The sequence below is a fragment of the Littorina saxatilis genome, linkage group LG7 (genome assembly GCF_037325665.1).
Source record: "Littorina saxatilis isolate snail1 linkage group LG7, US_GU_Lsax_2.0, whole genome shotgun sequence".
NCBI classification, from domain to species: domain Eukaryota; kingdom Metazoa; phylum Mollusca; class Gastropoda; order Littorinimorpha; family Littorinidae; genus Littorina; species Littorina saxatilis.
In genome coordinates this window covers 57,949,680-57,964,679 of record NC_090251.1, presented here as the reverse complement: position 1 = coordinate 57,964,679, position 15,000 = coordinate 57,949,680, and the positions used below count along the sequence as shown (strand labels likewise).

Here is a 15,000-nt window from a genome sequence, read left to right as displayed (position 1 = left end):
AGCTTGTGCCCCTGCATATTATCCCTGCTGCGTTTGGTGTTGGACAGACTGTTAGTGTCTCACAGGTCACTGGTGAGTAGGCTGGTCATGGGTTGAGTTATGCATGTATGCTGACCCAGCAACTACTGTGTGAATGAGGTATGGGTGTGAGTAATTTTCAGTTTTTGTTTGCTTTTATGTTTCATTTTGTGAGGCTTTCTTTTGGGATGGGAAGGTGGAATCGTTTTCATGTCCTAACCTTTGAAGAGACTGATAGATTGGATGATGAATGAATGTCTGACCTTGTGCAGTCAAAATGGCCGATTTTGTGAAGAGGTAAAATTGAAATAATGGCCTAGATTGAAAGAGACCACAAATCAAGTCTATTCATGTGTTTATTGTAAAATTGGCTTTGAAATGTGTTGGATGAAGATGGATTTTATTTATCTGTTATAATTTCCAGAGAGGTGGTCAGGGCATTGGTCAGCTTGTATCATAATGATTTGTGTGTGTTCAAAGATATTTTATGGGTGATGTGGCCCAAGTTGTGTGGAACATGATATGTGTGTGTAAAATCACTGGGGTTGAGATTTGTACAATGTGATTTGAGTTTTGTTGTTGAAATAATTGATGAAATGATATTTTGTTGAGGAGACAAAATGGCGGCATAGGGGAAGTGTATGTGGTTATTGCCCCTGTTCAATAAGGGAAGATAATACCCCAGTCTATATTGTACTTCAGGGATACTTGCCCTTAGTTTGGGGAGAGTTATTACCCCTGTTCCAAAATGGCTGCCTCATGTTATGAAAACATTGATATGGTTTTTAAATTGTGTGACTTCTTTTGCACATTGCTTTCTCTAAGTGACTTGTGTTTGGTAAATTCATATGAATTGAACCTTAGGGAAGAATTCCCGTGTTTTCATCCCTTCCTGGACTTTGATAATTTTTGTGGAAAATTTAATTGGTAATTATAGAGAGTTTGAACTTTGAAAATTTTTGAATAACATTTTCCCAACTTTTTACACATGACAAGAGGGAATGAGAACTTAGTTTTTTTGGAGAAAGCATTGTGTAATGAGGGTTTAATTTGGTATTAGTAGTTAGACTATAGGCTGCCTCATTTATATGGTGCAGGACCTATCCACATACCTACTGGACCTATCCACATACCAGTGTGGGTACAGCGGGACGTTTTGGCTTCAGGCTGGAGCTGTTGGGTGACCGCTTACTTACCATCTCCACCTGTTGGTTCTGGACCTTGGAGTGGTCAGAGAAGAGATGGCCGTTGCCCTTCTTCTTGGGGTGATGAGTGGATGACATCCCTGATCTTCCTGTCAGGTTGATTTTGTTCGCCTTGAGGGAAGTAATCCAGTAACAGTTGGGTTGTGGGACTTTGCCAATATTTTGTGTGTGCCTAAGAGAGCATTGGGAAAGAACCATACTTTGGTTTTCGATAACCAAGACTCAGTAGTTCAGAGACTGTGTGGGGATTATATGAAGAGATCACAGTATTCAACCATGGTATGGATTTGAGTCGAAAAACCAAGTGACAATGAACTAAAACCCAGGGCTGAGTGCTTGTGATTGGCACGACATTCTCAAATACACAGAAGAAACTGAGGGATAAACCTGAGCAGATATTGTGAATATTTTCTGGTGGTTAATTGATTACAAGAGTGATCGTGTTGAACATCCTCGAGTATTTATCGCTTAATGTTTGCACATTAATGGAGGTTCAGTTGTTACCCCATTGATTGACAAGTATTCTTGAGAGTGCACTCCGGCTTTAATAGGGTGTGGTACATGCAAATGTGTTAAGGGCTACATTTTTTCTTCAAGTTAGTTAGTTGTTTTATTTGATAGTGTTTTATTTTTAGTGTTATTGTATTTTATTCAGTTGTTCATTCATTACTTTAATATTTGGTTTGAGTGGAAGTGTATGGTTGCAGTTGTCTTGTCTTGTGTTAAATAATAAACTTATTTCTTTTTATAGTTGAATTAAATTGGTTGGGGTTCTTTTATTTCATTTCATTCTTTTTCTTTTTCTTTCTCCTCTATCCTTTGTTCTCGCGATTAGCGCGTGACAATCGTCCTCTCTGTAAACTGGTCGCTACACGTATTTCCTTGATCTAATCCTCATCGTCCCTTCTGTAAACTGGTCGCTACACGTATTTCCTTGATCTAATCATCATCGTCCCTTCTGTAAACTGGTCGCTACACGTATTTCCTTGATCTAATCGCCATCATCGTCCTCTCTGTAAACTGGTCGCTACACGTATTTCCTTGATCTAATCGCCATCATCGTCCTCATCCGAGGTGTCGCCCGTGGTTTCCCCGAAGAGCTCGACGCCCCCCGTGGTGTCTACAGGCGGCACGTTCCTGCCGGACAGCTTGAGCACGATCAGCTCCTGTCGCTCGTACAGTCCGAACACCGTCAGCTGGCCGTCCAGCATCGCCTGGCAACACAGCACGCGCGTGTCTGGTGTGAAAACCGCTAGTGCTGTCCCTTGGTCAAGGTCCTGTGAGGAACAGAGGTCAAAACACATGTAGTTGGACTGTAACCGCGTGCACGCAGCGCAACAAACACCTGGTGTGGCACAACTAGTCAAACAGGGTTAATATTTTTGTTAAGCTAAGTTAATAGCCCAAGACACACTGCCATGGTTACGCAAAGGTTCCCAAGAGCATGCAGGGTGACCACAGCAGTCAGACCCCGTCACAAACAGCTACTTCACATCTCACTAGTGTGCTGTCTTCTAACGTACTAAAAACTCCTAGCTATAAATAGCTTACGCTTTGACAGGGAGACAACTTCATCAATGCAGAGCACCTGCAGGTGACAAGGGGGACTACTGCTTCACCCTGTCACAGTACCATGTTGAAAACAGTAGTCTACCCGATACGGATCCCCCTAGATGTAGTGCCGTGTGGAAGAAATGCTCAAGCGAACACCTATCTCCCTTGGTCCAGGTCCCGCGAGGAACACAGGCCATCAAGACGAGTGTAGTACCAAGTACTCAACCCGATAAGGATCCCCCTAGTAGTACACTAAACTGAAGTGTTCCACTTCTGAACCGACTTTTGTAACCACATGTGAACACTGTGTGAGATACTACATAGTTCTTCTAGCAAAAGTAGCACGCGATGTAAATGCTATTAATTAGTGTTCACCATGTGTGCTGAGTTTGCTCGTAGAATGATATAGTGTTCACCATGTGTGCTGAGTTTGCTCGTAGAATGATATAGTGTTCACAGCTGGCTACAAGTGTTCACAGCTGGCTACAAGTGTTCACAGCTGGCTACAAGTGTTCACAGCTGGCTACAAGTGTTCACAGCTGGCTACAAGTGTTCACAGCTGGCTACAAGTGTTCACAGCTGGCTACAAGTGTTCACAGCTGGCTACAATAAGTGTGTTCAATAGTGGAGCCCAATTTACAGTGTAGAACCGTGTGGATGAAATACTCAAGCGGCGTTTCTTTAACTGACCCAGAAAGCTCAAGAAATATCATCAGCAATAACCACTGCACACAGTCGTGGGGTTTTCTTTTCTTTTTGACTACAAGCACCGAACAAGCTAGAACAGCTTTCTTTGACTGCACGCACCGAACAAGCTAAAACAGCTGTCTTTGACTGCACGCACCGAACAAGCTAAAACAGCTTTCTTTGACTGCACGCACCGAACAAGCTAGAACAGCTGTCTTTGACTGCAAGCACCGAACAAGCTAGAACAGCTGTCTTTGACTGCACGCACCGAACAAGCTAAAACAGCTTTCTTTGACTGCACGCACCGAACGAGTTAGAACAGCTTTCTTTGACTGCACGCACCGAACAAGCTAAAACAGCTTTCTTTGACTGCACGCACCGAACAAGCTAGAACAGCTGTCTTTGACTGCACGCACCGAACAAGCTAAAACAGCTTTCTTTGACTGCACGCACCGAACAAGCTAGAACAGCTGTCTTTGACTGCACGCACCGAACAAGCTAAAACAGCTTTCTTTGACTGCATGCACCGAACAAGCTAAAACAGCTTTCTTTGACTGCACGCACCGAACAAGCTAAAACAGCTTTCTTTGACTGCACGCACCGAACAAGCTAAAACAGCTGTCTTTGACTGCACGCACCGAACAAGCTAGAACAGCTTTCTTTGACTGGACGCACCGAACAAGCTAGAACAGCTGTCTTTTACTGCACGCACCGAACAAGCTAAAACAGCTGTCTTTGACTGCACGCACCGAACAAGCTAGAACAGCTGTCTTTGACTGCACGCACCGAACAAGCTAAAACAGCTGTCTTTGACTGCACGCACCGAACAAGCTAGAACAGCTGTCTTTGACTGCACGCACCGAACAAGCTAAAACAGCTGTCTTTGACTGCACGCACCGAACAAGCTAAAACAGCTGTCTTTGACTGCACGCACCGAACAAGCTAGAACAGCTTTCTTTGACTGCACGCACCGAACAAGCTAGAACAGCTGTCTTTGACTGCACGCACCGAACAAGCTAAAACAGCTTTCTTTGACTGCACGCACCGAACAAGCTAAAACAGCTTTCTTTGACTGCACGCACCGAACAAGCTAGAACAGCTGTCTTTGACTGCACGCACCGAACAAGCTAAAACAGCTTTCTTTGACTGCACGCACCGAACAAGCTAAAACAGCTTTCTTTGACTGCACGCACCGAACAAGCTAAAACAGCTGTCTTTGACTGCACGCACCGAACAAGCTAGAACAGCTGTCTTTGACTGCACGCACCGAACAAGCTAAAACAGCTGTCTTTGACTGCACGCACCGAACAAGCTAAAACAGCTGTCTTTGACTGCACGCACCGAACAAGCTAGAACAGCTTTCTTTGACTGCACGCACCGAACAAGCTAGAACAGCTGTCTTTGACTGCACGCACCGAACAAGCTAAAACAGCTTTCTTTGACTGCACGCACCGAACGAGCTAGAACAGCTTTCTTTGACTGCACGCACCGAACGAGCTAGAACAGCTTTCTTTGACTGCACGCACCGAACGAGCTAGAACAGCTTTCTTTGACTGCACGCACCGAACAAGCTAAAACAGCTGTCTTTGACTGCACGCACCGAACAAGCTAAAACAGCTGTCTTTGACTGCACGCACCGAACAAGCTAAAACAGCTTTCTTTGACTGCACGCACCGAACAAGCTAAAACAGCTGTCTTTGACTGCACGCACCGAACAAGCTAAAACAGCTTTCTTTGACTGCACGCACCGAACAAGCTAAAACAGCTTTCTTTGACTGCACGCACCGAACAAGCTAGAACAGCTTTCTTTGACTGCACGCACCGAACAAGCTAGAACAGCTTTCTTTGACTGCACGCACCGAACAAGCTAGAACAGCTTTCTTTGACTGCACGCACCGAACAAGCTAGAACAGCTTTCTTTTACTCACCCACAGAGAGATGTCCTCAGCGAAGACGACGGCGCGTGAGTTGTCGTCCTGCAGGAAGATCCTGGACCCCACACTGAAGTGAAGGCCGTCGTATCCCCGAGCTCTGCGCAGCGAGTTGGACTTGACGGGGTCCCAGATGTGCAGCAGGTTGGGCGCCTTGCCGATGACGACACGCGTTGCGTCATTGCTGATGCCCAGGGCGCACACGTCAGTCTCGCGCTTGAGACGTCTCTTGACCTCGCCCGTCGAGCAGTCCCACAGCGTCACGTAGCTCACCTGGAACACACACAGATTCGGTTCACTGGTTTTCACGTTTCGTCAAGTTTTGATTCCATGTTTAATAATAGATGAGGAATCAAGACGAGGGTGGTGGTGGGGTGGTGTTGGTGGTGATGTGTGTGTGTGTGTGTGTGTGTGTGTGTGTGTGTGTGTGTGTATGCGCGCGCGTGTAAATGTGTGTGTGTGTGTGTGTGTGCGTGCGAGTGTGTGTGTGTGTGTGTGTGTGAGTGTGGGGTGCGAGTGTGTGTGTGTGTGTGTGTGTGTGTGTGTGTGTGTGTGTGTGTGTGTGCGAGTGTGTGTGTGTGTGTGTGTGTGTGTGAGTGTGGGGTGCGAGTGTGTGTGTGTGTGTGTGTGTGGGTGTGTGTATGCGCGCGCGTGTAAATGTGTGTGTGTGTGTGTGTGTGTGTGTGTGTGTGTGTGTGTGCCCCCACCTTGTCCCTCTCATCGTAGTTGGCGTGCACGAGGTGCGATCCGTCGTGTGTAAGGGCGGCCACGTGCAGCAGGAGCAGGGAGTGCTGGTTGTGGAGCGTGTGCACGTGCCGCTGTGTCTCGATGTCAAACACCACCAGGTGGTGCGCGTAGAACGACGCCACCAGTACCTTCTGGTCGCCGCTCACCTGGAGACGGTAGGTAACGACCACAACTCTTTACATCTTGCTCGTTACAGTACTTACACCTTCAGCAAGTGCCACCAGTGTAACATTACAAGTAACGGCCACAACGTGTGTTCCTCTGGCATTCTTGCTCGTAACATTACTGTCATACCTTCAGCCAATCATTGTAACCTTCCAAGTAACGGCCACAACGTGTGTTACTCTGTCTATCTTGCTCGTAACATTTTTATTGACAGCTTCAACCAGTGCCTATCACTGTAGGGACACGGCCCTATACGGCTAAAGGTGCGTTCTGTGCCTATCACTGTAGGGACACGGCCCTATACGGCTAAAGGTGCGTTCTGCGCATGCTCATGGTGCAATGCGAAAGAGTACGACAAGTGAATCAACGTTTCACTTTTAATGTGGAATAACTAAATCGTCATTAGGAACAAAGAAAATGTCTTAAACTTTAACCAGAACTTTAAGGGTGCCCCAAAAGTGCTCAGACAGGCACTGTCTCATTAAAACATTAAACACAATGGAAAATGACATTTCTGTAAAGCCACACTGCTTCTCTTGAGAACACATGGCTTCAACATCTCAGACAGCCACTGTCTCATTACAACACTAAACACAATGGAAAATGACATTTCTGTATAGCCACACTGCTTCTCTTGAAAACAGCTGGCTTCAATATCTCAGATCTGCCCAGGCTTTAAATAGGATGACGTCATCCTCTCCACGAAGACACGTATCAAACATCCACAGCCTGACTGCCCCCTGTGCAGAGCATGTTGTTCATGATTTGATTTCGATGATGCACACTCTAGTGTCCGTTGCAACCTTCATTCATCAGGAGATTGTCACCCAGCACAGAAAGCTGCCATACTGGAGATTGTCACCCAGCACAGAGAGCTGCCATACTGGTGATTGTCACCCAGCACAGAGAGCTGCCATACTGGTGATTGTCACCCAGCACAGAGAGCTGCCATACTGGTGATTGTCACCCAGCACAGAGAGCTGCCATACTGGTGATTGTCACCCAGCACAGAAAGCTGTCATACTGGTGATTGTCACCCAGCACAGAAAGCTGCCATACTGGTGATTGTCACCCAGCACAGAGAGCTGCCATACTGGTGATTGTCACCCAGCACAGAGAGCTGTCATACTGGAGATTGTCACCCAGCACAGAGAGCTGCCATACTGGTGATTGTCACCCAGCACAGAGAGCTGCCATACTGGTGATTGTCACCCAGCACAGAGAGCTGTCATACTGGAGATTGTCACCCAGCACAGAGAGCTGTCATACTGGAGATTGTCACCCAGCACAGAGAGGTGTCATACTGGTGATTGTCACCCAGCACAGAAAGCTGCCATACTGGTGATTGTCACCCAGCACAGAAAGCTGCCATACTGGTGATTGTCACCCAGCACAGAAAGCTGCCATACTGGTGATTGTCACCCAGCACAGAGAGCTGCCATACTGGTGATTGTCACCCAGCACAGAGAGCTGCCATACTGGTGATTGTCACCCAGCACAGAGAGCTGTCATACTGGTGATTGTCACCCAGCACAGAGAGCTGTCATACTGGTGATTGTCACCCAGCACAGAAAGCTGCCACACTGGTGATTGTCACCCAGCACAGAAAGCTGCCATACTGGTGATTGTCACCCAGCACAGCAAGCTGCCATACTGGTGATTGTCACCCAGCACAGCAAGCTGCCACACTGGTGATTGTCACCCAGCACAGAAAGCTGCCATACTGGTGATTGTCACCCAGCACAGAAAGCTGCCATACTGGTGATTGTCACCCAGCACAGAAAGCTGCCATACTGGTGATTGTCACCCAGCACAGAAAGCTGCCATACTGGTGATTGTTGGTGTGTGTCTAAGTGGGGGATGATCCTACCCTGTGCGGCAGCCTCGACACATTTAATATGTTGAGTCAAATCGCGGACACAGGAAGGACTTTGTAGTACCAAAGACGATGTCTTCTTCAAAGGCTTGTTTTGTTACACTGCGCGCCTATAAGACACAACACAGCCATACTCACCAGACGACAGTCGCTTCTTCATCACAGTGCGTGTTGCTAGGACAATGGCCCGCGTAACTCTCACTTACTCTTGTTGCACGTGTGGTATGCATTAAGAGCGCTTACTTCCCTTTGTTTGTGAGATGGCCCAACTCACCACAAACTGCTCAATGCCGTTCTCCTTCTCCTTCTTGAGTTCCTCCACCCTCTGTCGCTCCACGTCCGCCTCCCCCTCCACCCTCCGCTTGCGTGCCGATTTGGTCTCGGCGCGCCTGTCCCACGGCGTCATGTGGCTCCCGGGCTGACCTCCCTTGTGACCTTTGAACCCGGGTGTGGCGTCCACCATGTTGACCCCAGACTCCATCTTCCTGCAGACACAAGACACGTGTTGCCGTTTCCCCAACATGCTACAGAGGCACGGCGTAACGAGGTAGGGTAACAGCTGAACTGAGGCACGGTGTAACGAGGTAGGGTAACAGCTGAACAGAGGCACGGTGTAACGAGGTAGGGTAACAGCTGAACAGAGGCACGGTGTAACGAGGTAGGGTAACAGCTGAACAGAGGCACGGTGTAACGAGGTAGAGTAACAGCTGAACTGAGGCACGGTGTAACGAGGTAGGGTAACAGCTGAACAGAGGCACGGTGTAACGAGGTAGGGTAACAGCTGAACAGAGGCACGGTGTAACGAGGTAGAGTAACAGCTGAACAGAGGCACGGTGTAACGAGGTAGAGTAACAGCTGAACAGAGGCACGGTGTAACGAGGTAGAGTAACAGCTGAACAGAGGCACGGTGTAACGAGGTAGGGTAACAGCTGAACAGAGGCACGGTGTAACGAGGTAGAGTAACAGCTGAACAGAGGCACGGTGTAACGAGGTAGAGTAACAGCTGAACAGAGGCACGGTGTAACGAGGTAGGGTAACAGCTGAACAGAGGCACGGTGTAACGAGGTAGGGTAACAGCTGAACAGAGGCACGGTGTAACGAGGTAGAGTAACAGCTGAACTGAGGCACGGTGTAACGAGGTAGGGTAACAGCTGAACAGAGGCACGGTGTAACGAGGTAGGGTAACAGCTGAACAGAGGCACGGTGTAACGAGGTAGGGTAACAGCTGAACAGAGGCACGGTGTAACGAGGTAGGGTAACAGCTGAACTGAGGCACGGTGTAACGAGGTAGGGTAACAGCTGAACAGAGGCACGGCGTAACGAGGTAGGGTAACAGCTGAACAGAGGCACGGCGTAACGAGGTAGGGTAACAGCTGAACAGAGGCACGGCGTAACGAGGTAGGGTAACAGCTGAACAGAGGCACGGTGTAACGAGGTAGGGTAACAGCTGAACAGAGGCACGGTGTAACGAGGTAGGGTAACAGCTGAACTGAGGCACGGTGTAACGAGGTAGGGTAACAGCTGAACAGAGGCACGGCGTAACGAGGTAGGGTAACAGCTGAACAGAGGCACGGCGTAACGAGGTAGGGTAACAGCTGAACAGAGGCACGGTGTAACGAGGTAGGGTAACAGCTGAACAGAGGCACGGTGTAACGAGGTAGGGTAACAGCTGAACAGAGGCACGGCGTAACGAGGTAGGGTAACAGCTGAACAGAGGCACGGTGTAACGAGGTAGGGTAACAGCTGAACAGAGGCACGGTGTAACGAGGTAGGGTAACAGCTGAACAGAGGCACGGTGTAACGAGGTAGGGTAACAGCTGAACTGAGGCACGGTGTAACGAGGTAGGGTAACAGCTGAACAGAGGCACGGCGTAACGAGGTAGGGTAACAGCTGAACAGAGGCACGGTGTAACGAGGTAGGGTAACAGCTGAACAGAGGCACGGTGTAACGAGGTAGGGTAACAGCTGAACTGAGGCACGGTGTAACGAGGTAGGGTAACAGCTGAACAGAGGCACGGTGTAACGAGGTAGGGTAACAGCTGAACTGAGGTACGCGTTATTTACTTTTGTTGCCGGACAGAAGGAGCGTCCAAAACGTCAGTGAATTTGGTATTGTAAATAGCAAACATGACTGAAAATGGGATGGCATAGCAGTTTTTGAAGCTTTCTTGCACAAGAGATGAATTAAATGTTCTACGTTAAGCTTCTTCCACTCACCTCAAAACAAACGAAGCAAGAAAGAAACAAACACTGAAACACAAAAGGGGTGACTACTTTCGCTCTATCTCGATGAGTCTTGTTGGACATGCCGTGTGGTCAATAAACAAACCAAGAAAGAAAGTAAGAGAGAGACACAAGGGGTGACTACTTTCGCTCTATCTCATTGAAGTCGGTCTTTTGCTCCACAAGGCACTTACTTCACTTTGTGTCTCAGATCAAACAAGCACACAACGAAAGACAGAAGGGGTGCCTACCTTCGCTCCATCTCCTTGAAGTTGGTCTTGATGCGCTGCACGGCGTGGCCCGACACCAGGCTCCAGATGATGAAGTGGGTGCGCGTCTCGGACGGTCCCATCAGTCGCTCGCCCTCCAGCAACACGTACTCGTGGGACGGCGCAGGCGCGATGTAGCACCCTGTCAACTTCCGCTCGTAACGCTTGGCCTTCAGGTCGTACACCAGAACCGTCTGGGGGAGAAAGCAAGCATTAGTCATCGGGGCGGATCAGTTAGTTTGTAAGGGGGTACACTGAGGAGAGTCTGCACAAAGTTGACTCTGGGAAATAAACCCCTTGCCGAACGTTGGAATCGAACCCCCGCGGATAGCATTAACCGATTTTGAAGCCAACGCCGCTACCAAGGCAAAGCAAGGCAAGACAAAATGTATTTAAACAACCCTAGGGTTACATACATTTGAAGAAAACAATACAATAAAAAGAAAAGAAAAAAAGAAATGCATTAATGGGTTGATGATGATGCCGCTTCATGTCCTACTGGCCTTGTTGGGATGCCCATCAAGGACTAGATAATAACATTTGATGGCAAAAAGGCAAGAATGGTACACAACACCGACTGAGCTATAGCCCCGCCCCACGGAGCTAACCCGTGGCGAAGTGAACAGAAGGCAAGAAGCAGGAGGATAATGATGTGTCACCTGGAAGACTGGTCTCGAGTCCTCCGTCACGCTGGAGAATCCCCTGTCGGTCAGGATGACCAGGCGGGTGTTCCTGACCACCACAGCGTCAGACGACTCGGTCAGCCCGCGCTCCACGCGCACCGCGGCCTGCAGACACTTGCCCTTCGCCACGTTCCACACACTGATGGGTCCGTGGTTCACCGCCTTGGCCACGCAGTAACGCGGGTTGTCTTGCATGGGTAGGACCTCCAGAACACCCAGCTGTTTTTTCAGTCGTGGCGCTGGCTGGTTGATCTGGTACACCATGAAACATGTCGGGTTTTATTGTTGCTGAACTATGTGAGAAAGAGAGAGAGAGAGAGAGAGAGAGAGAGAGAGAGAGAGAGAGAGAGAGAGAGAGAGAGAGAGAGAATGAGAGAGAGAGAAAGAGAGACAGAGAGAATGAGAGAGAAAGAGAGAGAGAGAGAGAGAGAGAGAGAGAGAGAGGGAGAGAGGGAGGAAGAGAGAGGGAGAGAGAGAGAGAGAGAAAGAGAGAGAAAAAACTAAAAGAGAGAGAGAGAGAGAGAGAGAGAGAGAGAGAGAGAGAGAGAGAGAGAGAGAGATTTTGCCCCGCCAAAAAAGGGAAAAACTAAAAACGGACTGTTGGTCAAGTCGTAAGAGACACGCCATGACCCACCTTGCCACTCAGGTTCCAGATCCTCAGCGCGTTCTGTCCCTTGGCGGCGGTCAGACAGAAGCGGAAGTCGAGACAGGCAGCGGCGGTGGCCAGGAGGGGGTGCCTGGCGAGGTGCTTGTGGTCCTCCGTCTCCAGGTTCCAGACGGCGATGTCGGACATCTGCTGCTTGTCGAAGGAACACACGGCCAGCGCGTGGCTCCCCACCAGGTTCACATGCAAGTCGGTCACGTGGTCGTAGACGCACCCGCGGACGGATCGCAGGTAGGTGCCCTTCCGCGCGTCAAAGAGTTCCAGGACGTGCAGCTCGTGCAGTTGCATGTACTGCTGACGACAGCACACCACGTGGTACTCACGTGACACCGCCACGGCCGCGATGGAAGATCCTGCAGTGGAGAGAGGGACGATGCAATGATAATGACACATCTTTATATCACCAGGCTGATAATGACACATTTTTATATCACCAGGCTGATAATGACACATCTTTATATCACCAGGCTGATAATGACACATCTTTATATCACCAGGCTGATAATGACACATCTTTATATCACCAGGCTGATAGACTAATCATCGGGTTTTTAGTTTTCAACAAGCAGCCCTCGACATAAAACAGCAATACTCTGCATAAGATAAGGAAAGGAAGGCGCACTATTTTTGTTCTCAGGTATGTCAAGCTTAGGGTGGGTGGGAGGGGGGTGGGTGGGTGGGGTGTGTGTGTGTGTGTGTGTGTGTGTGTGGGGGGGGGTGTAAACAAAGTGACGCAAACAAACATAAAGAAAAGAACAGCTTTCTTGGATTACGCAGAAAAAACCCCAAACTTCAGCCTTACATCATGGGTTATGTTGAACTTTAGCGTAGTACAATCAAAGCTTTTGGCATGAATAAATAAGAAGAATAAGGCTTAGACTGTTCAGAAGCAAAGAAGTTTTGTAGTGGAGAAATTTGGTTGTACTATAACATACATGTATGATTTAGCTTAAACGCAAAAGGATCCGTCTATCAAACTGAAATATCAAACACATACATCGAAGGGTTTGCAATATTTGGGAAATAAGTGTGTAGGGTCTGTCTGGGTGGTGGAAGAGTGAACTCCCTTGCTTCAAGTGAGACAAACAATCCACACGTGCTCATTGTCCACGTGTTTCAGACACACCCCTGGAGAAAGGAATGGCTTGTGAGTTGATTGTTTTACTGAACGCAATGGCTTGTGAGTTGACTGTTTCACTGAACGCAATGGCTTGTGAGTTGATTGTTTTACTGAACGCAATGGCTTGTGAGTTGACTGTTTCACTGAACGCAATGGCTTGTGAGTTGATTGTTTCACTGAACGCATGGCTTGTGAGTTGATTGTTTCACTGAACGCATGGCTTGTGAGTTGATTGTTTCACTGAACGCAATGGCTTGTGAGTTGGTTGTTTCACTGAACGCAAGGGTATTCAGTAAACAGGGAGTGACTGCATGCGAGATATATGCAAGGGTATTCACTTGTTCGCAACGCAGACAGGGTTATTTCCGGAATTGGTCTATTGATATGAAGCAATTAATGGTGAACATTTCGCGATGCAGAGTTCTTTTCACAAAATCAGATAAAAACATAGTATTATTTTGATTGGCTTTGGCTCTTGCCCTTCCCTTGGACTACATCAGTGACGTGGAGAGGGGGGGCCTGCTGCGTGGGCTACCGCCTGTTTTCCTCGTCACCTCAACCCAGGCCTGCGCCCTGGAGAGGACACTCCAGCGTCGCCTCACCGCGACGGTACAATTCGAAAAGTGCCGATGATGTTGATGAACAATAAAATGACAAGGAGTAGTGTGCTGACCGGGTTCATTGCAGGTCAAGGTGCGCACCACGCGCCCCGACTTGGCGTGCTGGACAGTGGCCGTGTTGGCGCTGCGGAAGGCGTGCAGCACGAGCTCGTTGTATGACGTCTTGATGACCAACACTGACCGCTCTTTGTGCATCCCGCGCTCCTCCCCACAGTCCACCTGCACACAGTCAGTCACGTGATGTTAACTGCCTCTCACAAGTTCGTTAGCTGGTTAGTTAGTTAGTTAGTTAGCTAGTTAGTTAGTTCGTTAGTTCGTTAGTTCGTTAGTTAGTTAGTGAGAGAGTGAGTGGGTTGGTGAGTGAGAAAGTGAGTGAGTCAGTGAGTGAATAAGTGAGTGAGTACGTTTGTTCGTTCATTAGTTAGTTTGTTCTTTGTTCTCGTCTCTTCATGTTGCTATTGGAGACCAATGCAAAATGTGTTTTTTTTCTCAGTCCACATGGCAAGCTCCGTGCTTCAAACTATTAACAATCAGGTCTATAACTTCCTAACGGTCTCATTTGTTTCTTCAAATCTTCCTCTGATGAGGAAGGAAGAAAACATGCAGGAAGGAAAGCATGCAGGCAGGAAGAAAGCATGCAGGAAGGAAGAAGAAAGCATGCAGGAAGGAAGAAGAAAGCATGCAGGAAGGAAGAAGAAAGCATGCAGGAAGGAAGAAAGCATGCAGGAAGGAAGAAAGCATGCAGGAAGGAAGAAAGCATGCAGGAAGGAAGAAAGCATGCAGGAAGGAAGAAAGCATGCAGGAAGGAAGAAAGCATGCAGGAAGGAAGAAAGCATGCAGGAAGGAAGAAAGCATGCAGGAAGGAAGAAGAAAGCATGCAGGAAGGAAGAAGAAAGCATGCAGGAAGGAGGAAGAAAGCATGCAGGAAGGAAGAAAGCATGCAGGAAGGAAGAAAGCATGCAGGAAGGAAGAAAGCATGCAGGAAGGAAGAAAGCATGCAGGAAGGAAGAAAGCATGCAGGAAGGAAGAAAGCATGCAGGAAGGAAGAAAGCATGCAGGAAGGAAGAAAGCATGCAGGAAGGAAGAAAGCATGCAGGAAGGAAGAAAGCATGCAGGAAGGAAGAAAGCATACAGGAAGGAAGAAAGCATACAGGAAGGAAGAAAGCATGCAGGAAGGAAGAAAGCATGCAGGAAGGAAGAAAGCATGCAGGAAGGAGGGAACAAGTCAATATTCATTT

The 15,000-nt window shown here is 48.3% G+C and overlaps 2 protein-coding genes across 3 annotated transcripts in view; one reads left to right on the top strand and one right to left on the bottom strand.

Annotated features, from left to right (window-relative positions):
• Positions 1–65: 65 nt before the first annotated feature.
• Positions 66–15,000, bottom strand: part of LOC138971895 (NACHT and WD repeat domain-containing protein 2-like) — an 88,401-nt gene continuing 73,466 nt past the window's right edge. For both annotated transcript variants that reach the window (XM_070344733.1, XM_070344732.1), the window contains exons 21-28: positions 13,816–13,981; positions 11,993–12,375; positions 11,335–11,610; positions 10,658–10,869; positions 8,458–8,668; positions 6,103–6,288; positions 5,393–5,668; positions 66–2,500 (exon numbers count right to left, since the gene is read on the bottom strand). In XM_070344733.1, coding sequence (XP_070200834.1) covers positions 2,270–2,500; positions 5,393–5,668; positions 6,103–6,288; positions 8,458–8,668; positions 10,658–10,869; positions 11,335–11,610; positions 11,993–12,375; positions 13,816–13,981 — 1,941 coding nt within the window. In that variant the 3' untranslated portion in view covers positions 66–2,269. The remainder of the gene's footprint in view (positions 2,501–5,392; positions 5,669–6,102; positions 6,289–8,457; positions 8,669–10,657; positions 10,870–11,334; positions 11,611–11,992; positions 12,376–13,815; positions 13,982–15,000) is intronic.
• Positions 14,398–15,000, top strand: part of LOC138972008 (arginine/serine-rich coiled-coil protein 2-like) — a 1,147-nt gene continuing 544 nt past the window's right edge. The window contains exon 1 of the mRNA XM_070344850.1: positions 14,398–14,986. Coding sequence (XP_070200951.1) covers positions 14,398–14,986 — 589 coding nt within the window. The remainder of the gene's footprint in view (positions 14,987–15,000) is intronic.